Here is a 21,898-nt window from a genome sequence, read left to right on the forward strand (position 1 = left end):
TGGGTCCTCTTCAGAGTGGCTGGTCCCACTGCCTTCTCTGGGTCCTCTTCAGAGTGGCTGGTTCCCACTGCCTTCTCTGGATCTACTTCAGAGTGGCTGTTTCCCAGGCTTGATGATGACATGCCTGTTTGTGATGACATAACGTGTTGGTGAAGCTGCAGATGCTATGGGAAAAGAGCAGAGTTACACCCTTAGAAATATAATCATAATTCCGGTAAGTCTACTTAAATTCTATTTCTATGGTTGCATCATCACTCTTAACATGCCACAGTCTTTAGTGGAGTGTTAACATCTTGTCCTACCCAGTAATAACAGCCCAGTATACATGCAGCTGTGAAGTTGGCCTACCGTTCATATTTAAAATACACAATGGTACAGTCAATATAGTTCACGTTCTTATAATACACACCCTTAACTCGGCTCAATAGTCTACACCCTAACAAACATTAGTGAAAAAAGGGTCAACTGTCGCCCGCTGGATGACTGTGTCAAAACACCTGTTGTCAGTTTACACAGACTGAAATCTCGTCTGTTTGACATGAGTGCGTCTAGACCGAGGGTTCTTAAACTTTTTTTTATCTTGGAACCCAAATGAGAAATTCTGTGTTTTCCTGGAACCCAAGCTTAGGAAAATATTCAACTATACATAAATATTTGTACATTTCATTGCCCCTATGCCTAAAACAAATTAAATATCAACACAAAAACAGTGTTGAATCACTGTTTCCTGAAGCATTCTGTCCTGGGTTTACCATCATGCTGTGGATGTTTGGTCACAGGACATGTCGTTTTTTAAATTGGTTTGTTATGAGAGACTCATTACTAAGCACTTCCACGCACAAAAGACATTGTGAGCGCTCCTTGTTATAAGTTTGTATGAAAGAGTGAAAAACTCATCGCTGTATATGCGTTTCATGACAATTGAGCTCAGTCACAACTTGTGGCTAATATGAGTCCATTTCATGACAGCGGTGAGTGGGAATAACAAGTCAGTGGCTTGAACGAGAGTGCTGCATCATGTGTCGTGGAGTGATCTTCCGGTAAATCTCGAAGCACATGGGCATCTCCCTCTCACACTCTCACACTCCCACAGCTGCTGAACTGAGCAGAGACTGCTGAACTGCAGAGAGCGCACTGAACAGAGAGCGCACTGAACAGAGAGCGCACTGAACAGAGAGCGCACTGAACTGAGAGCCATTGAACTGAGAGCGCACTGAACAGAGAGCCACTGAACAGAGAGCGCACTGAACAGAGAGCGCACTGAACAGAGAGCCACTGAACAGAGAGCGCACTGAACAGAGAGCGCACTGAACAGAGAGCGCACTGAACAGAGAGCGCACTGAACAGAGAGCCACTGAACAGAGAGCGCACTGAACAGAGAGCCACTGAACAGAGAGCGCACTGAACAGAGAGCGCACTGAACAGAGAGCGCACTGAACAGAGAGCACACTGAACAGAGAGCCACTGAACAGAGAGCGCACTGAACTGTGAGCGCACTGAACTGTGAGCGCACTGAACAGAGAGCGCACTGAACAGAGAGGGCACTGAACAGAGAGCGCACTGAACAGAGAGCTCACTGAACAGAGAGCACACTGAAAAGAGAGGGCACTGAACAGAGAGCGCACTGAACAGAGAGCCACTGAACAGAGAGCGCACTGAACAGAGAGCGCACTGAACAGAGAGCGCACTGAACTGTGAGCGCACTGAACAGAGAGCCACTGAACAGAGAGCCACTGAACAGAGAGCCACTGAACAGAGAGCCACTGAACAGAGAGACACTGAACAGAGAGCCACTGAACAGAGAGCCACTGAACAGAGAGCCACTGAACAGAGAGCCACTGAACAGAGAGCGCAGATGCACTTGGCCAAATCAATTCCAGTAATTCATGAAATTATTTTTAAATTTATCTGACACGTCGCGACCCTTCATTAACAGGTCCGCGACGACCCATACTTTAAGAAAGGCTGGTCTAAACTATAATTATAAATACCTGCATGAAATATATTCACTTACCATTCATTGATTATCTGCCACAAATGCAACAGAAGATGGTGACTAATACTATTACTGTTGGACTTGATCGTCCTTGGTCATCCATATCCCACAAGTGAGATCCATGAAGTCAAAGTGATAGGGTCATTTCTTCATTTTTATACGGGCCTACTCCTCAGGCATTATTGAAAGTCGGGCAAAAGCAACTTTGTCTCACAACTTCTTTTTATATTAACATTTGAAATATGTCTTATTTTTATAGAGCAAAGTATCAGCCCTCACACCATGTAAATGATCAGGTAAGCTCTTAATTAAATATATTTTTCATAAAATGCACCTAAAAATACAAAATGTATGTTGGTATTAAAAATGTACTGTATACTGTACCTGTATGTGCTATAATACAGTGGTGGAAAAGTACCTAATTGTCATACTTGAGTAAAAGTAAAGATACTTTAATAGAAAATGACTAAAGTAAAAGTCTAAAGGTATTTGGTTTTAAATACACTTGAAATAATTTGTCTAAATATAAGAGAAACAAAACATCCCCGTGCATAGCCTAATATTTTTGTTTAACAAACTATTTCAACAAGTGCTTTTCAACTGGTTTCTCCTGGTACAGAGGCTGTAGCTGTACTGGTCTCTGTTGGTACATTTTCTACTATAGTAGACAGTATCTGAGCTGCTCTCTATTACACATTGTATCTGAACTGGTGTCTGCTGGTCCGGAGGGTGCACCTGAACTGGTGTCTCCTGGTCCGGAGGGTGCACCTGAACTGGTGTCTCCTGGTCCGGAGGGTGCACCTGAACTGGTGTCTCCTGGTCCGGAGGGTGCACCTGAACTGGTGTCTCCTGGTCCGGAGGGTGCACCTGAACTGGTGTCTACTGGTCCGGAGGGTGCACCTGAACTTGTTTCTCCTGGTCCGGAGGGTGCACCTGAACTTGTTGTGGCTATAGAAACAGCTGACAATCCTAGACTGTTTCTATCAGGAGTGTCTGTACTGTCTGACACTCTGCTAGTGGGTCTCCTCAGACCTGATAGGCCAGGTGTTCCTCCCTCTCTGTCTACCTGCCCACTGCTCTGGGTTTCCATTGTTTTCACTATGCTTCCTTGTTCTACATCCATCTGGTTGCCATGCCATATTGGATGGTTTTGGGGCGAGAGGTGGTGGGGGGTCATTGCGATGGAGTGGTTGTTTGGGAGAAGTTGGGCTCTTGCCTTCCTCTCCCTTCTGTGTCTCTTCTCCTTTATTCTCCCTCTTCTTCCTCTCCCTTCTTCCCTGCTCTTCTTCATTCTTTTCAGTCTCTCCTGTCCATTTCTTTCTCCTCCATCACCTCTCCTACCTGTCTCTTCTTGTCCCTCTCCATCCTCTGTCACTAAATCATCTTCTATTACCTTCTCTTTCTCAACGTGTTCTCCCTCCTCTCTTGGCCCCGCATCCTTTCCTCTGCTCTCCTCCCCTGTGTCTAAGATTAGGACTTTCTGGGGCATAAACTGTCCATCTCCCTCTCCATCTCCCGCTCCCTCTGTGCCATAACCACCCATGCTTTGGACACGTCCTCTCCAACTGCTGTGCTGTGTCTCCAGAATCTGTGGGTACGGTGAATTATAGTTAAGGCTGCTCCGAGGTGGCTTCGGAGGAGCAATTTGGCCGGATTCTTCGGTAATACTCCCCATGGTAACATTCATGTTCTGTTTGGATTCTACACTTTTTTTCCCTCTGTCTCTTTTCGGACTCCCAACCGCTAACCTGATTCTGGTTGTTCAGTTTGAACGGGCTATTACTCACAATAAGATCTGTATCAGTGGATCCTGCCTTGTCTAGTAATGGTTTCTTCTCTCCCTCTCCCTCTCCAGTTTTCACAGCCTCATTGTTCTGGTTGTTCTGATTGACCCTGTCCTTTACACTTGTGTTCCAAGTAAGTTCTTCCTCCAGTAATTGTTTTTTCTCCTCTTCCCCAATTTCTGCCTAGCTGATTGCCACCGCCTTCTCTCAATAGTCTTCAAGATGGCTGGCATTCCCTGTTCTCTGCAAATCTAGAGGAACAGGGATGTCATGACTGGATTGGAAAGTATCAGCTGTGGTGTCACCAAGGGAGCTTATAGATCTTGATTGAGCCACAGAATTAGCTTGGCCTTAGTTACAAAACCAAGAGAGAGGAAAGAAGAGAAGTCAGTGGATATGCAGGTATGGAGCTACTAGAGGGCTTAGAGAGAAAGGGAAATGAAACTTGTAACAGATTTTCTTCAGTTGATTATGAGTCTAAACCAAACACAAGGAATCAGCACCATGTCAATACAACTTTAAGGAGCCTCATAATAAAGAACCCTGTTATAAGGTATTACTGTACTTATTTTAAAGACATGGGCTTACCTTTGGAACGCTTCTTGATGAGCCAGACCACAACAGCAACCAACAGCAAGACACATGCACCAATACCAATGTAGATCTCAGGATTACCTGACACACACACATACAAACAGAAACACACAGGTCAGGTCACATGGTCAGTGGAAACTAAACAAAGGAATTCCTATTCCTTTACCAACAACATTAAAATACTTGGACATGATTTAACCGTGACTGAGTATCAGAATGGTATTCACTTCACAAAACCCAAACCTTCTAAATCTCGCCTGTCTCTCTTGTTTACCTGTGGCCAGACAGTCATTTCTCTCAGTCTGGCTGTTGAATGGGGCTCTGCTGGATTCCTCCTATTCCTTCCCCTCATCCTGTGTCTTCTCTTCCTCTCCATCTCTTCTACCCTCTTCCTCCCCCTCTCCATCTCCCCCTGTCTCTGCATCAAAACCTCGGACCATTGCCTCATGTGACTCCTGGTCAGATCCATTCCCATAATCCTCTGTCCCCCCCTGTGTATCCTGATTGTGGTTCAAGCTCTATCCATTTCTGGTATCCATCTCTGGGCTTTGGAGGGGGTCAGATGAGCCCGTGACATGGTCTCCTCCTCTCCCTTACTCTCTTCCTTCACTTCCCTCTCTCTTTCTCCCTCTCCGTTTCCAGATACCTTAGTCAGTGTCCTCACCTGAGATCTAGGCTGGAAGGCATTGGAATTCCAGCCCTGATTCTGGTCATTTCATTTGAGCGGGCTGTTACTCACAACATCACCTGTGTTATCAGTAGATCCTGCCTCATCTAGTAATGGCTGCTTCTCTCCATCACTCCCATTATTCCCATGGAATAAATGTTGTGGATCTTAATGTTTTTCCTCATAATCCTGGACTATCGGACCACCATTTTATTACGTTTGCAATTGCAACAAATAATCTGCTCAGACCCCAACCAAGGATCATCAAAAGTCGTGCTATAAATTCACAGACAACACAAAGATTCCTTGATATCCTTCCAGATTCCCTCCGTCTACCCAAGGACGCCAGAGGACAAAAATCAGTTAACCACCTAACTGAGGAACTCAATTTAACCTTGCGCAATACCCTAGATGCAGTTGCACCCCTAAAAACTAAAAACATTTCTCATAAGAAACTAGCTCCCTGGTACACAGAAAAATGTTATTCGAAAACATAATGTTAACTTTCACTGCTATGCGGATGACACACAGCTGTACATTTCAATGAAACATGGTGAAGCCCCAAAATTGCCCTTGCTAGAAGCATGTGTTTCAGACATAAGGAAGTGGATGGCTGCAAACTTTCTACTTTTAAACTCAGACAAAACAGGTCTCAAGAAACAAAGAGATCTTCTGTTGAATCTGACAATTAATCTTAATGGTTGTACAGTCGTCTCAAATAAAACTGTGAAGGACCTCGGCGTTACTCTGGACCCTGATCTCTCTTTTGAAGAACATATCAAGACCATTTCAAGGACAGCTTTTTTCCAACTACGTAACATTGCAAAAATCAGAAACTTTCTGTCCAAAAATGATGCAGAAAAATTAATCCATGCTTTTGTCACTTCTAGGTTAGACTACTGCAATGCTCTACTTTCCGGCTACCCGGATAAAGCACTAAATAAACTTCAGTTAGTGCTAAATACGGCTGCTAGAATCCTGACTAGAACCAAACAATGTGATCCTATTACTCCAGTGCTAGCCTCTCTACACTGGCTTCCTGTCAAAGCAAGGGCTGATTTCAAGGTTTTACTGCTAACCTACAAAGCATTACATGGGCTTGCTCCTACCTATCTCTCTGATTTGGTCCTGCCGTACATACCTACACGTACGCTACGGTCACAAGACGCAGGCCTCCTAATTGTCCCTAGAATTTCTAAGCAAACAGCTGGAGGCAGGGCTTTCTCCTATAGAGCTCCATTTTTATGGAACGGTCTGCCTACCCATGTCAGAGACGCAAACTCGGTCTCAACCTTTAAGTCTCTACTGAAGACTCATCTCTTCAGTGGGTCATATGATTGAGTGTAGTCTGGCCCAGGAGTGGGAAGGTGAAAGGAAAGGCTCTGGAGCAACGAACCACCCTTGCTGTCTCTGCCTGGCCAGTTCCCCTCTTTCCACTGGGATTCTCTGCCTCTAACCCTATTATAGGGGCTGGGTCACTGGCTTACTGGGGCTCTCTCATGCCTTCCCTGGAGGGGGTGCGTCACCTGAGTGGGTTGATTCACTGATGTGGTCATCCTGTCTGGGTTGGCTCCCCCCCCTTGGGTTGTGCCGTGGCGGAGGTCTTTGTGGGCTATACTCAGCCTTGTCTCAGGATGGTAAGTTGGTGGTTGAAGATATCCCTCTAGTGGTGTGGGGGCTGTGCTTTGGCAGTGGGTGGGGTTATATCCTTCCTGTTTGGCCCTGTCCGGGGGTGTCCTCGGATGGGGCCACAGTGTCTCCTGACCCCTCCTGTCTCAGCCTCCAGTATTTATGCTGCAGTAGTTTATGTGTCGGGGGCTAGGGTCAGTTTGTTATATCTGGAGTACTTCTCCTGTCCTATTCGGTGTCCTGTGTGTATCTAAGTGTGCGTTCTCTAATTCTCTCCTTCTCTCTTTCTTTCTCTCTCTCAGAGGACCTGAGCCCTAGGACCATGCCCCAGGACTACCTGACATGATGACTCCTTGCTGTCCCCAGTCCACCTAGCCGTGCTGCTGCTCCAGTTTCAACTGTTCTGCCTTATTATTATTTGACCATGCTGGTCATTTATGAACATTTGAACATCTTGGCCATGTTCTGTTATAATCTCCACCCGGCACAGCCAGAAGAGGACTGGCCACCCCACATAGCCTGGTTCCTCTCTAGGTTTCTTCTTAGGTTTTGGCCTTTCTAGGGAGTTTTTCCTAGCCACCGTGCTTCTACACCTGCATTGCTTGCTGTTTGGGGTTTTAGGCTGGGTTTCTGTACAGCACTTTGAGATATCAGCTGATGTACGAAGGGCTATATAAATACATTTGATTTGATTTGATCACTCTCTCTGGTTATCACAGCCTTGCTGGTGTGGGTAATCTGGTTATACTTAACAATAAGGGGAAAGGGGGATGCCTAGTCAGTTGTACAACTGAATGCATTCAACTGAAATGTCTCTTCCGCATTTAACCCAACCCCTCTGAATCAGAGAGGTGCGGAGGGCCGCCTTAATTGACATCCACATCTTCGTCGCCCGGAGAACAGTGGGTTAACTGCCTTGCTCAGGGGCAGAACAACATAAGGCTCAAGGAGGTGTGGTATGTGGCTAGTATACCATGACTAAGAGATGTTCTTTGCACGACGCAACGCGAAGAGCCTGGATACAGCCCTTAGCCACGGTATATTGGCAATATACCACAAACCCCCGAGGTGACTTATTTCTGTTATAAACTGGTTACCAACATAATTACAGCAGTAAAAATAAATGTTTTATCATACCCGTGGTATACAGACTGATATACCATGGCTTTCAGCCAATCAGCATGCAGTTCTTTGTCCTGCTCTGGATCTCATTCAACATATCACATCATACCTACATATATACCTAGAGAACCTGGGATGCGGGAGCATACCTTGTTGTCAAGAGACTGGACATTGGCGAGTATTATGCTCGGGAGCAGTGCGCGATGTGCCTGTCTCCGGAGCCTGTCCAGAAGACTTTTTACGGCGTCGTTGTTATGGTTCGCCGGCTGGGATCCGATCCATTGTCCTGGGTGGTGGGCAAAACACAGGATCCGCTTCGGGAATAATTTTGCACGCCCAATTTTTCAGTTTTTGATTTGTAAAAAAGTTTGAAATATCCAATAAATGTCGTTCCACTTCATGATTGTGTCCCACTTGTTGTTGATTCTTCACAAAAAAATACAGTTTTATATCTTTATGTTTGAAGCCTGAAATGTGGCAAAAGGTCGCAAAGTTCAAGGGGGCCGAATACTTTTGCAAGGCACTGTATACTATAATCCTGCTTAAAGCAAGGCCTCTGAACTCTCGTGTATTTTCTGCACAATGCAATGATATGGGCAACGACCATGTAATGCTTTTACAACATACAGAAGTGCGCTGGTTATCAAGGGGCAAAGTATTGACACGTTTTTTAAAATTGAGAGAAGAACTTAAAGTTCTTTACTGACTATAATTTTCACTTGTCTCACTGCTTGCATGACAACGAGTTTCTCACACGACTGGCCTACCTTGGGTGATGTTTTTTCTCGCCTGAATGATTTGAATCTTGGATTACAGGGACTCTCCGCAACTATATTCAATGTGCGGGACAAAATTGGTGCGCAATCACGCAGGTGCTTTCCCGAAAACGGATGACACAAACTGAATTCATTATCCCTTTCATGCCCTGCCTCCAGTCCACTTACCGATATCTGAACAAGAGAGCCTCATCATCAAAAAGCGGTTTTGTGAAAATTGAATTTAAATCAGAAGCCACTGCCAGATTTCTGGATTGTGCTGCGCTTAGAGTATCCTGCCTTGGAAAACTGCGCTGTTAAGACACTGATGCCCTTTGCAACCACATACCTATGTGAGATTGGATTCTCGGCCCTCACTAGCATGAAAACTACACACAGGCACAGACTGTGTGGAAAATTATTTAACTTCTTCTGGCCAAAATCCGGTGAAATTTGCAGAGCGCCAAATACATAAAACATTCATAAAAGATACAAGTGTTATACATCGGCTTAAAGATGAACTTCTTGTTAATCCAGCCGCTGTGTCAGATTTCAAAAAGGCTTTACAGCGAAAGCATACCATGCGATTATCTGCATACCATGCGATTAAAAGCATTCAAACATTTTACAACCAAGTAAAGGAATTACAAAAGTCAGAAATTATTAAATTTATCACTTACCTTTGATGATCTTCATATGTTTGCAGTCACAAGAGTCCATGTTATACAATAAATGTTTGTTTTGTTTGATAAAGTCCCTCTTTATGTCCCAAAAACTCAGTTTTGTTGGTGCGTTTTGTTCAGTAATCCACTGGCTCAAAGGCGGTCACGACATGCAGTCGAAAACATCCTAAGAGTACCTGTAACGTTCATCGAAACATGTCAAACGATGTTTATAATTAATTCTCAGGTTGTCAATTGTCTAAATAATTGATAATATTTCAACCGGACAAAAGCGTCTTCAATATAACAGCAAAACGGCACACAATCGGTCACGCGTTCAAAAGAGCTCTGGTTCATTTAGAGTCCACTGAAAGAATGTTCTCATTCTTCCTCGTTTTTCAGAATACAAGCCTGAAACAATGTCTATAGACTGTTGGAATCTAGTGGAAGCCATAGGAACTGCAATTTGGGTCTTATCCAAATACATACTGTATAGACATAGAAAAGTACCCACATCAAAAATATCCCACTTCCTGGATGGATTTTCCTCAGGTTTTCACACTTCAAATATTAAGTGTGTTTGGGGATAGTACTGTGTAAATGTGACATGAGAGCTGTGTGAGTGTGGACATAAGTGTTCATCTGAAATGTGCATGATAAACTGATTGAAATTTGGATAATAAGTTTTGATTTATAAGGTTATCTTGGGGTTCTGTCCTCCACGGCCCATCATAGTCTGGGACAGCTAGTAATATCGCAGGATGATATTGTGTATGTATGGGAATTAGCGGCAAGTCTATCGTTTCTGGGAGGCTAGAGAGCCGCTGAGGATTCGTGTGGCACAGTATTTCCATGACCCACCTGGCAGCGTCCAGGAAACCTAAAGTCTTTGGGTTCTGGGGAAGTATAGTTTCAAAGCTGAACCTTGTAGCAGCTTAGTCGTTGAAAACACACATGGATTGATTGATGTGAGTAGCTATGATTTATAATGTTATATATGGATTCTGTGAAGATAACATTTTGCATTGTATGACTGTCTAAAAAGGTCTGGGAAATATTCTCAGAAAAATATTGGCATATATCCACTTTTGGTAAAGGAATCGGACTTGACTTACCTCTAACCAATACAATTATAAACGCTTATGGTATTTTCTTCATCCTGGTAATACATTAAAAAAAACTGCTCATAATCAATTATATCACATTTTATTAGTCACATGCGCCGAATACAACCGGTAGGTACAGTGCAATGCTTCCTTACGAGCCCCTAACCAACAGCGCAGTTTCAAAAAAATATGAATAAGAGATTAAAGAGCAGCAGTAAAATAACAATAGCGAGACTATATAGGGGGGGAGGGGGGGGGGGGGTACCGATACAGAGTCAATGGGCAGGGTCACCAGTTAGTTGAGGTAATATGTACATGTAGGTGGAGTTATTAAAGTGACTATGCATAGATGACAACAGAGAGTAGCAGTGTGGTAAAGAGTAGGTGGGGGGCACTGGAAATAGTCTGGGTAGCAATTTGACTAGGTGTTCAGGAGTCTTATGGCTTGGGGCTAGAAGCTGTTTAGAAGCCTCTTGAACCTAGACTTGGCTCTCCGGTACCACTTTCTGTGCAGTAGCAGAGAGAACAGTCTATGACTAGCGTGCCTGGTGTCTTTGACAATTTTTAGGGCCTTCCTCAGACACCGCCTGGTATAGAGGTCCTGGATGGTAGGAAGCTTGGCCCCAGTGATGTACTGGGCCGTATGTACCACCCTCTGTAGCACCTTACGGTCGGAGGCCGAGCAGTTGCCATGCCAAGCAGTAAAGCAACCAGTCAGGATGCTCTCGATGGTGCAACTGAAAAACCTTTTGGGGATCTGAGGACCCATGCCAAAATATTTTCAGTCTCCTGATAGGGAAAAGGGGCTGAACAGAACCAATGCAAAGAAAGTCAAAGCCCCCTCTCATACCTTACATGCCTACCCACCACTTAACTAACTTAGCACCATCTGGTGCGCTAACCAAAATACAGGGGGTGGTCCGTCCAGGTCTTTCCTAGTGTGCATAGACAGTAAATACTATGGGTTGTGTATGGCCGCAGGCCTCTTGCCTAAACACTCCCTAGGTGCCTTCCCCTTCGGGAACAAAAACAGAATAATACAAACAAATTCAATAATCATTCAATAATCAAACAAATTCAACAATAATGACTCAAATCTGGGTTTCTGATTGTACAGTGGGCAAAAAAGTATTTAGTCAGCCACCAATTGTGCAAGTTCTCCCACTTAAAAAGATGAGAGAGGCCTGTAATTTTTATCATAGGTACACTTCAACTATGACAGACAAAATGAGAAAAAAAATCCAGAAAATCTCATTGTAGGATTTTTAATGAATTTATTTGCAAATTATGGTGGAAAATAAGTATTTGGTCAATAACAAAAGTTTATCTCAATACTTTGTTATATACCCTTTGTTGGCAATGACAGAGGTCAAACGTTTTCTGTAAGTCTTCACAAGGTTTTCACACACTGTTGCTGGTATTTTGGCCCATTCCTCCTTACAGATCTCCTCTAGAGCAGTGATGTTTTGGGTCTGTTGCTGGGCAACACGGACTTTCGACTCCCTCCAAAGATTTTCTATGGGGTTGAGATCTGGAGACTGGCTAGGCCACTCCAGGACCTTGAAAGGCTTCTTACGAAGCCACTCCTTCGTTGCCCGGGCGGTGTGTTTGGGATCATTGTCATGCTGAAAGACCCAGCCACGTTTCATCTTCAATGCCCTTGCTGATGGTAGGCTTTGTTACTTTGGTCCCAGCTCTCTGCAGGTCATTCACTAGGTCCCCCCGTGTGGTTCTGGGATTTTTGCTCACCGTTCCTGTGATCATTTTGACCCCACGGGGTGAGATCTTGCGTGGAGCCCCAGATCGATGGAGATTATCAGTGGTCTTGTATGTCTTCCATTTCCTAAAAATTGCTCCCACAGTTGATTTCTTCAAACCAAGCTCCTTACCTATTGCAGATTCAGTCTTCCCAGCCTGGTGCAGGTCTACAATTTTGTTTCTGGTGTCCTTTGACAGCTCTTTGGTCTTGGCCATAGTGGAGTTTGGAGTGTGACTGTTTGAGGTTGTGGACAGGTGTCTTTTATACTGATAACAAGTTCAAACAGGTGCCATTAATACAGGTAACGAGTGGAGGACAGAGGAGCCTCTTAAAGAAGAAGTTACAGGTCTGTGAGAGCCAAATACATAAAACATTCATAAAAGATACAAGTGTTATACATCGGCTTAAAGATGAACTTCTTGTTAATCCAGCCGCTGTGTCAGATTTCAAAAAGGCTTTACAGCGAAAGCATACCATGCGATTATCTGCATACCATGCGATTAAAAGCATTCAAACATTTTACAACCAAGTAAAGGAATTACAAAAGTCAGAAATTATTAAATTTATCACTTACCTTTGATGATCTTCATATGTTTGCAGTCACAAGAGTCCATGTTATACAATAAATGTTTGTTTTGTTTGATAAAGTCCCTCTTTATGTCCCAAAAACTCAGTTTTGTTGGTGCGTTTTGTTCAGTAATCCACTGGCTCAAAGGCGGTCACGACATGCAGTCGAAAACATCCTAAGAGTACCTGTAACGTTCATCGAAACATGTCAAACGATGTTTATAATTAATTCTCAGGTTGTCAATTGTCTAAATAATTGATAATATTTCAACCGGACAAAAGCGTCTTCAATATAACAGCAAAACGGCACACAATCGGTCACGCGTTCAAAAGAGCTCTGGTTCATTTAGAGTCCACTGAAAGAATGTTCTCATTCTTCCTCGTTTTTCAGAATACAAGCCTGAAACAATGTCTATAGACTGTTGGAATCTAGTGGAAGCCATAGGAACTGCAATTTGGGTCTTATCCAAATACATACTGTATAGACATAGAAAAGTACCCACATCAAAAATATCCCACTTCCTGGATGGATTTTCCTCAGGTTTTCACCTGCCATATCAGTTCTGTTATACTCAGACATTATTTTAACAGTTTTCAAAACTTTAGAGTGTTTTCTATCCAATTCTACCATGTACATGCATATCCCTACTTCTGGGCCTGAGTAACAGAAAGTTTACATTGGGCACCTCATTCACCCAAAATTCTAAATACTGCCCCCTACCCAAGAGAGGTTTTAAGACTGAGACTCTCTCCAATAAAACCCAACATTGCAGAGTTATGTGCATCCTTTCGAGCACAGCCTTCTCACTAACCTGTGGTGAGTTATTCACAATTTGATGAACAAATAAGGTTTTATATGTAAGACTTAAATAAAGAGCAAAATGATTGATTATTATTATATTAGTCTTGTGCCCGGGTCCTATAAGAGCTCTTTGTCACTTCACACAAGCCGGGTTGTGACAAACTCACTCTTATGTTTAATACATGTATCGTATAGTGTGTGTGTGTGGGGCATGCTTACAATAATGGCAAAAAACAACATTTGAGAGTGCGCTGACTCTGGTGCTGGAGGTGGTACTCAGCTGGAGACTGAATGTTTGAAGGGGTACGGGACTGTAAAAAGTTTGGGAACCACTGCTCTACACAATGACTGCTTGTTTTTTGACATAAACTGAAATTAGGTAAACTATTAGAATTGTATCAACCAGGAAATGGAGGAGTGATTTCTGTATAGTGCATCTTTAAAGAAATTACTTCTGTTTATACAGTCTTAAATGAACTGAATGACTTGCCTTGTTCTGGCTGGACTCCATCACTGCCTTTAGTTGAGAAGAGAAGTTGAGTTTAGCATTCTCATACACAAACCATATTAGTATTTGTTGTGTTCACTTCTGGATGACAATGAAAAGGATGATAAGTGACAGAATTCCAGGTGAATGCCACTGTGTCTTCTCATCATCAGGCTTTGACTCATCTTTAGGACTGTTGGATCTGCTAGGTTCAGCTGCAAAAGCGAACAGATGGATAAACTCTTTCTAATAACCGTCTAGGTCATGTGTCGAAGTCATTCCGCGGAGGGCCGAGTGTCTGCCAATTTTCAGGCTGCGTTCCAAACACGTAAAAGACACACCCTCCTCCACTTACACTTGCCTTACACCCTTGGGGGAATCCCCGCAGCCATCTTTGCCGTCGGTCCAAACAATTAGCAAAGCAAGGAAGTTGGCAACATAAGCCCCTCAAACCTCGTTTGTGATACTGTGCGAGTGTATAATTCTGTTCACTCCCGGGGCTGAAATGGCCCATAATACAATTTGCGATGATTGTAAGTCTGCTAAGAAAAGTCAACCTAAACTTAAAACCAACATCAATATGGAAAAGTCAACATACATAAGTAAAGAATAATGCACATGACGGCACAAACACGTCTCAAAAATAATTAAGGTTTTGTTTGGTTAGCTTTCACAACTTTCCTGACATCACGCTTATACATAATACGTTTTGATTTACCCAATATCGTTGGATGGCTAGAATTCAATGTCTGCAGATGTGTTGTCTTCTAGCCAAGATAGGAAATACTATCATAATAGACTGTAGACCAGATAAAGCAGATGACTAAAAACGAAACCGTGGGACAAACTAGTGACGTATTTCCGGGCAAGGGTGATCCATTTAACATTCATTCCTTCCTGCCTGCCTGCCTGCCTGCCTGCCTGCCTGCCCGTCCGCCCGCCCGCCGCCCGCCCTGCAAGTGTCAATTCGTCATCAGAAGTGTCCACTTAATTTGAGGGCTGAGGGTGTGTTTGGAATGCAGCCTAATTTTTGATTGATGATTTAAGGTCGTCACTAATTAGTAAAGACCTCCCCTCACCTGGTTGTCTAGGTCTTCATTGAAAAGATTAAAAAACAAAAACCCTCAGACACTAAGCCCTATGGTAGAAAATTACAAGATTATGTTTTAATACTGTTAATGCATCGAATAGCGGCTGGGAGCGTCAATTAAAACTTGAAAGTGCACAGGATTAATACTCGGATAGTACTAATGGAACATTGTGGACAGTTTAGGCGAAAATGTTGAGTGGGCAAGTAAAAAATGTCAGGCAGCTAATGATCCACTTTTTCTTGAAAGAAATGTTACCCTTAAACTTCTAGGTTGTGGAGTAGAGTGAGAAGACAATTTAGTCTCTTATTTTACCTATGAAGGAAGTGGGCAAAAAATCTGAGAGGGACGTGGAGTATGTTTGGAAAATAGAAGGTCTCTTATTATGAACCCTAGGAATATGGAGAATAGGTGTTATATGAAGTGAGAAGGAGTGTTATATGGTGTACCTAGTGAGAAGTAGATGCATGTGTAATAAAATATATATATTTTCTTATTGAAAGACAATATTCCTGCAGGTTTTAAAAATATTAAGTGTGTTTGGGGATAGTACTGTGTAAATGTGACATGAGAGCTGTGTGAGTGTGGACATAAGTGTTCATCTGAAATGTGCATGATAAACTGATTGAAATTTGGATAATAAGTTTTGATTTATAAGGTTATCTTGGGGTTCTGTCCTCCACGGCCCATCATAGTCTGGGACAGCTAGTAATATCGCAGGATGATATTGTGTATGTATGGGAATTAGCGGCAAGTCTATCGTTTCTGGGAGGCTAGAGAGCCGCTGAGGATTCGTGTGGCACAGTATTTCCATGACCCACCGGGCAGCGTCCAGGAAACCTAAAGTCTTTGGGTTCTGGGGAAGTATAGTTTCAAAGCTGAACCTTGTAGCAGCTTAGTCGTTGAAAACACACATGGATTGATTGATGTGAGTAGCTATGATTTATAATGTTATATATGGATTCTGTGAAGATAACATTTTGCATTGTATGACTGTCTAAAAAGGTCTGGGAAATATTCTCAGAAAAATATTGGCATATATCCACTTTTGGTAAAGGAATCGGACTTGACTTACCTCTAACCAATACAATTATAAACGCTTATGGTATTTTCTTCATCCTGGTAATACATTAAAAAAAACTGCTCATAATCAATTATATCACATTTTATTAGTCACATGCGCCGAATACAACCGGTAGGTACAGTGCAATGCTTCCTTACGAGCCCCTAACCAACAGCGCAGTTTCAAAAAAATATGAATAAGAGATTAAAGAGCAGCAGTAAAATAACAATAGCGAGACTATATAGGGGGGGAGGGGGGGGGGGGGTACCGATACAGAGTCAATGGGCAGGGTCACCAGTTAGTTGAGGTAATATGTACATGTAGGTGGAGTTATTAAAGTGACTATGCATAGATGACAACAGAGAGTAGCAGTGTGGTAAAGAGTAGGTGGGGGGCACTGGAAATAGTCTGGGTAGCAATTTGACTAGGTGTTCAGGAGTCTTATGGCTTGGGGCTAGAAGCTGTTTAGAAGCCTCTTGAACCTAGACTTGGCTCTCCGGTACCACTTTCTGTGCAGTAGCAGAGAGAACAGTCTATGACTAGCGTGCCTGGTGTCTTTGACAATTTTTAGGGCCTTCCTCAGACACCGCCTGGTATAGAGGTCCTGGATGGTAGGAAGCTTGGCCCCAGTGATGTACTGGGCCGTATGTACCACCCTCTGTAGCACCTTACGGTCGGAGGCCGAGCAGTTGCCATGCCAAGCAGTAAAGCAACCAGTCAGGATGCTCTCGATGGTGCAACTGAAAAACCTTTTGGGGATCTGAGGACCCATGCCAAAATATTTTCAGTCTCCTGATAGGGAAAAGGGGCTGAACAGAACCAATGCAAAGAAAGTCAAAGCCCCCTCTCATACCTTACATGCCTACCCACCACTTAACTAACTTAGCACCATCTGGTGCGCTAACCAAAATACAGGGGGTGGTCCGTCCAGGTCTTTCCTAGTGTGCATAGACAGTAAATACTATGGGTTGTGTATGGCCGCAGGCCTCTTGCCTAAACACTCCCTAGGTGCCTTCCCCTTCGGGAACAAAAACAGAATAATACAAACAAATTCAATAATCATTCAATAATCAAACAAATTCAACAATAATGACTCAAATCTGGGTTTCTGATTGTACAGTGGGCAAAAAAGTATTTAGTCAGCCACCAATTGTGCAAGTTCTCCCACTTAAAAAGATGAGAGAGGCCTGTAATTTTTATCATAGGTACACTTCAACTATGACAGACAAAATGAGAAAAAAAATCCAGAAAATCTCATTGTAGGATTTTTAATGAATTTATTTGCAAATTATGGTGGAAAATAAGTATTTGGTCAATAACAAAAGTTTATCTCAATACTTTGTTATATACCCTTTGTTGGCAATGACAGAGGTCAAACGTTTTCTGTAAGTCTTCACAAGGTTTTCACACACTGTTGCTGGTATTTTGGCCCATTCCTCCTTACAGATCTCCTCTAGAGCAGTGATGTTTTGGGTCTGTTGCTGGGCAACACGGACTTTCGACTCCCTCCAAAGATTTTCTATGGGGTTGAGATCTGGAGACTGGCTAGGCCACTCCAGGACCTTGAAAGGCTTCTTACGAAGCCACTCCTTCGTTGCCCGGGCGGTGTGTTTGGGATCATTGTCATGCTGAAAGACCCAGCCACGTTTCATCTTCAATGCCCTTGCTGATGGTAGGCTTTGTTACTTTGGTCCCAGCTCTCTGCAGGTCATTCACTAGGTCCCCCCGTGTGGTTCTGGGATTTTTGCTCACCGTTCCTGTGATCATTTTGACCCCACGGGGTGAGATCTTGCGTGGAGCCCCAGATCGATGGAGATTATCAGTGGTCTTGTATGTCTTCCATTTCCTAAAAATTGCTCCCACAGTTGATTTCTTCAAACCAAGCTCCTTACCTATTGCAGATTCAGTCTTCCCAGCCTGGTGCAGGTCTACAATTTTGTTTCTGGTGTCCTTTGACAGCTCTTTGGTCTTGGCCATAGTGGAGTTTGGAGTGTGACTGTTTGAGGTTGTGGACAGGTGTCTTTTATACTGATAACAAGTTCAAACAGGTGCCATTAATACAGGTAACGAGTGGAGGACAGAGGAGCCTCTTAAAGAAGAAGTTACAGGTCTGTGAGAGCCAGAAATCTTGCTTGTTTGTAGGTGAACAAATACTTATTTTCCACCATAATTTGCAAATAAATTAATTAAAAATCCTACAATGTGATTTTCTGGATTTTTTCTCTCTCATTTTGTCTGTCATAGTTTAAGTGTACCTATGATGAAAATTACAGGCCTCTCTCATCTTTTTAAGTGGGAGAACTTGCACAAATGGTGGCTGACTAAATACTTTTTTGCCCCATTGTAATTCAAATATTGACATGGTTTTCTTAGCTACATACTGCAGCTAGTGTTTGTTTTAAGATGTAAACTGAACGATTTAGCGCCTTTCTCAGTTCAAATTGAAATACTTATTTATTCAACATGAATAGCAAGGCGATTGAGGTAATACGTTTTTGTGTTGATTGACATGTGAAAGAGAGTGGTGCGCTGGGCTCGAGCGGGCTGTAAGGGATGCATTTGGGATATTTGGAGCAGAGGTATGAATAGTTGAATGGGAGATGTTTGACCATTTCTAATTATTATTACTCAATTTCATAGTTTGCGTAACACCAGTGATTTAAGCAAGAAGGTAATGTCATCTAAAACGATAATTGGTTTCCATTACGTGGAACAGAGTCTGAGATTGAAGTAAATGTTTTAGTATCGAATATTAAGCTGATAAGACGGCACCAACTTTTTGAGGACCCTAGATTTGTTAAACAACAGGTTTTATATGTTCATTAAATCAATGCAACAGGTCAAAATGATAAGGTTACCGGAAAGTGGCTCTGGGATTGTTTACTTTAGAAGGTGTCTATTCTGCTTACTGGGAAACTGTATCATCTGATGTGTCTGAAGTATAATTCTGGATATGCATGCTTTTATCAAGGCTTCCTGCCCAAAATGCAACATTTTTTGGATATAGCATAGTGAAAACAAAGTACGTGTTTATTTTTTTCAGGACTGAGGAAATGTCCACCACCCAGTTGTCTGAGTTTACCAAGGATTCTGTATCTCTCCCTTTGAAATGTTTCTTGAGGTAGGTGCCTTTGGAGAGAGTTAGTGAAATTCCCGCACCTCCATTTCCCTCTCCTTTTTCAGCTGTGTTCAGGTCGGCTCCCGGGCCTCCGCCGCTTTTGGAATTGCCGCAATCGCCGCCTCCGCCGCAATCGCCGCCTCCTCCGCAAATGCCACCTCCTCAGCAATCGCCGCCTCTGCAATCGCTGCCATCGCCGCCGCCATCGCCGCCATCGCCGCCTCCGCAATCGCCACCATCGCCGCCTCCACCGCAATCGCCTCCGCCTCCACAAATGCCGGTCCGCTGCGGGCCCTTTTAGGCTCACCGTCGCGCCCTGAGGAAACAGTATACTATAATATACTACAGCCTCTGCTGAACCATCAGTGTTTCACAGACATCAACATTTGTTCCCAGCAAAAAGAGTAGAGAAGGTTCCTTGAAGTTAATTTAAGTATTTGCCCTTTAATTTTGCGTAAGGTTATGAGACCTTGGAAATGTTCTGGATTTACTGCTGTGTGAGTAAAGGTCTCTAGTTCAATTAAAACTAATTTCTGGTGATGCCATTAGGGGAACAGTAACCTCTGCAGAAACACACACAGAAGGACAACATCAATAACAGCCTCTCTCCTACTGCAAAAACACACTGCTTCAACCTACAATATTTAACTTTTTGGGCAACCCAAACAAATTCACATAGAAACGTGAGTTATAGATCTTCCATTCCCATTGAAAGCAAGTCTAAGAAGTAGTAGATCTGTTCTACGTGTGCTATTTATATGCTTCCCGTTTCAGTTTTGTACACCAGCTTCAAACACCAGCTGAATATACAATATTTTTGGATATGGAAAATATATTTCACAGCGGTTTAGATGGTACAACTATCCTCTACACCAGGTGTTCCCAAACCCCCAGGGTTACGCGCAATGCCGTCGGGGGTATGCCACATAAAAATGTGATTCACAGTCCATGTATATTTTCCAACTGGGCTAAACATTTAGGTGAGGTTTTTCTCTCGTGGGAATTCCACTAACGGTCCGCATGTAGCCAAACGTAGCTGCTGCTCATTCCGTTTGCTGGAAAATGTATAAATGGTTAAAAAAAAGACCCGCGTCCATTGATACACATACCAACTCTACTGGTAGTACTGCTACTGGTAGTACTGCTACTGGTAGTACTGCTACTGGTAGTACTGCCACTGGTAGTACTGCCACTACCAGCAGTAATACACCTGCACCTGTCGACAACAAGTTCCAGCTAGCATGGATACTGACAGTTGTGAATCTGATGCAGACAAAGAACTATTGCCCCCTTACCCGGGAAAGCACCAAACAACAGACAGGGATGTTGGACCATCGAAGAGGCGCAAATATGATGAACTACATTGATTTGGGCTTATTTTGGGAGAAGTGCCTTTCCTCAGCCACAGTGTGTTATATGTGCAAAAGTACTATCTCACAACTGGATGAAACCACTCTTGCGCAGACATTTAGAAACAAAACATGCCAATTTGAAAAATAAGCCACAGGAGTTTTGAGTGAGAATAAATATGATTTTCAAGTAGTAAGACATGTATAAAAACAACAGATACTATTAATAAGAAGGGGCTAGAAGCATCTTATATGATGAGCTACCGCGTGGCCAGGACGGATAAGCCCCATACTATTGTGGGGGACTTAATTATTTCTGCTGCCGCGGATCTGGATGGGACAATGCTGGGGGAAAAGGCCAAAAAAAACATACAGACAATGCCTTCATCAAACAACACTGTTTCACGACGTATCAGTGACATGGCAGGAGATGTTTTGAAACAATTACTGCTTTGCATGAAAGCCAGTTAATTATATGCGTTACAGCTGATTCCAAGATGGCGTAGCAGTCAGACGTGTGTTTTGTCTTGTCCCGTCCTGTCCCATGTAAATATAGTTTTTTGCTTGTTTTTTCCCCTTTGTATATACAGTGCCTTGCGAAAGTATTCGGCCCCCTTGAACTTTGCGACCTTTTGCCACATTTCAGGCTTCAAACATAAAGATATAAAACTGTATTTTTTTGTGAAGAATCAACAACAAGTGGGACACAATCATGAAGTGGAACGACATTTATTGGATATTTCAAACTTTTTTAACAAATCAAAAACAGAAAAATTGGGCGTGCAAAATTATTCAGCCCCCTTAAGTTAATACTTTGTAGCGCCACCTTTTGCTGCGATTACAGCTGTAAGTCGCTTGGGGTATGTCTATCAGTTTTGCACATCGAAAGACTGACATTTTTTCCCATTCCTCCTTGCAAAACAGCTCGAGCTCAGTGAGGTTGGATGGAGAGCATTTGTGAACAGCAGTTTTCAGTTCTTTCCACAGATTCTCGATTGGATTCAGGTCTGGACTTTGACTTGGCCATTCTAACACCTGGATATGTTTATTTTTGAACCATTCCATTGTAGATTTTGCTTTATGTTTTGGATCATTGTCTTGTTGGAAGACAAATCTCCGTCCCAGTCTCAGGTCTTTTGCAGACTCCATCAGGTTTTCTTCCAGAATGGTCCTGTATTTGGCTCCATCCATCTTCCCATCAATTTTAACCATCTTCCCTGTCCCTGCTGAAGAAAAGCAGGCCCAAACCATGATGCTGCCACCACCATGTTTGACAGTGGGGATGGTGTGTTCAGCTGTGTTGCTTTTACGCCAAACATAACGTTTTGCATTGTTGCCAAAAAGTTCAAT

At 43.1% G+C, this 21,898-nt stretch overlaps 2 protein-coding genes across 2 annotated transcripts in view; both read right to left on the bottom strand.

Moving 5' to 3' along the window:
- The window catches only part of LOC110527330, a 59,034-nt gene that overhangs the window by 17,494 nt on the left and 19,642 nt on the right, over positions 1-21,898 (bottom strand). The gene's annotated exons all lie outside the window — the stretch shown is intronic.
- LOC118965251 (protein SPT2 homolog) lies at positions 2,557-4,524 on the bottom strand. Its single transcript, XM_036982627.1, has 2 exons — positions 4,369-4,524; positions 2,557-4,130 (listed from the first exon to the last, which is right to left on the bottom strand). The coding sequence occupies exon 2, from the start codon at positions 3,681-3,683 to the stop codon at positions 2,655-2,657; it is 1,029 nt and encodes a 342-aa protein (XP_036838522.1). The 5' UTR covers positions 3,684-4,130; positions 4,369-4,524; the 3' UTR covers positions 2,557-2,654.

This window comes from Oncorhynchus mykiss, chromosome 7 (assembly GCF_013265735.2).
Source record: "Oncorhynchus mykiss isolate Arlee chromosome 7, USDA_OmykA_1.1, whole genome shotgun sequence".
NCBI lineage: Eukaryota > Metazoa > Chordata > Actinopteri > Salmoniformes > Salmonidae > Oncorhynchus > Oncorhynchus mykiss.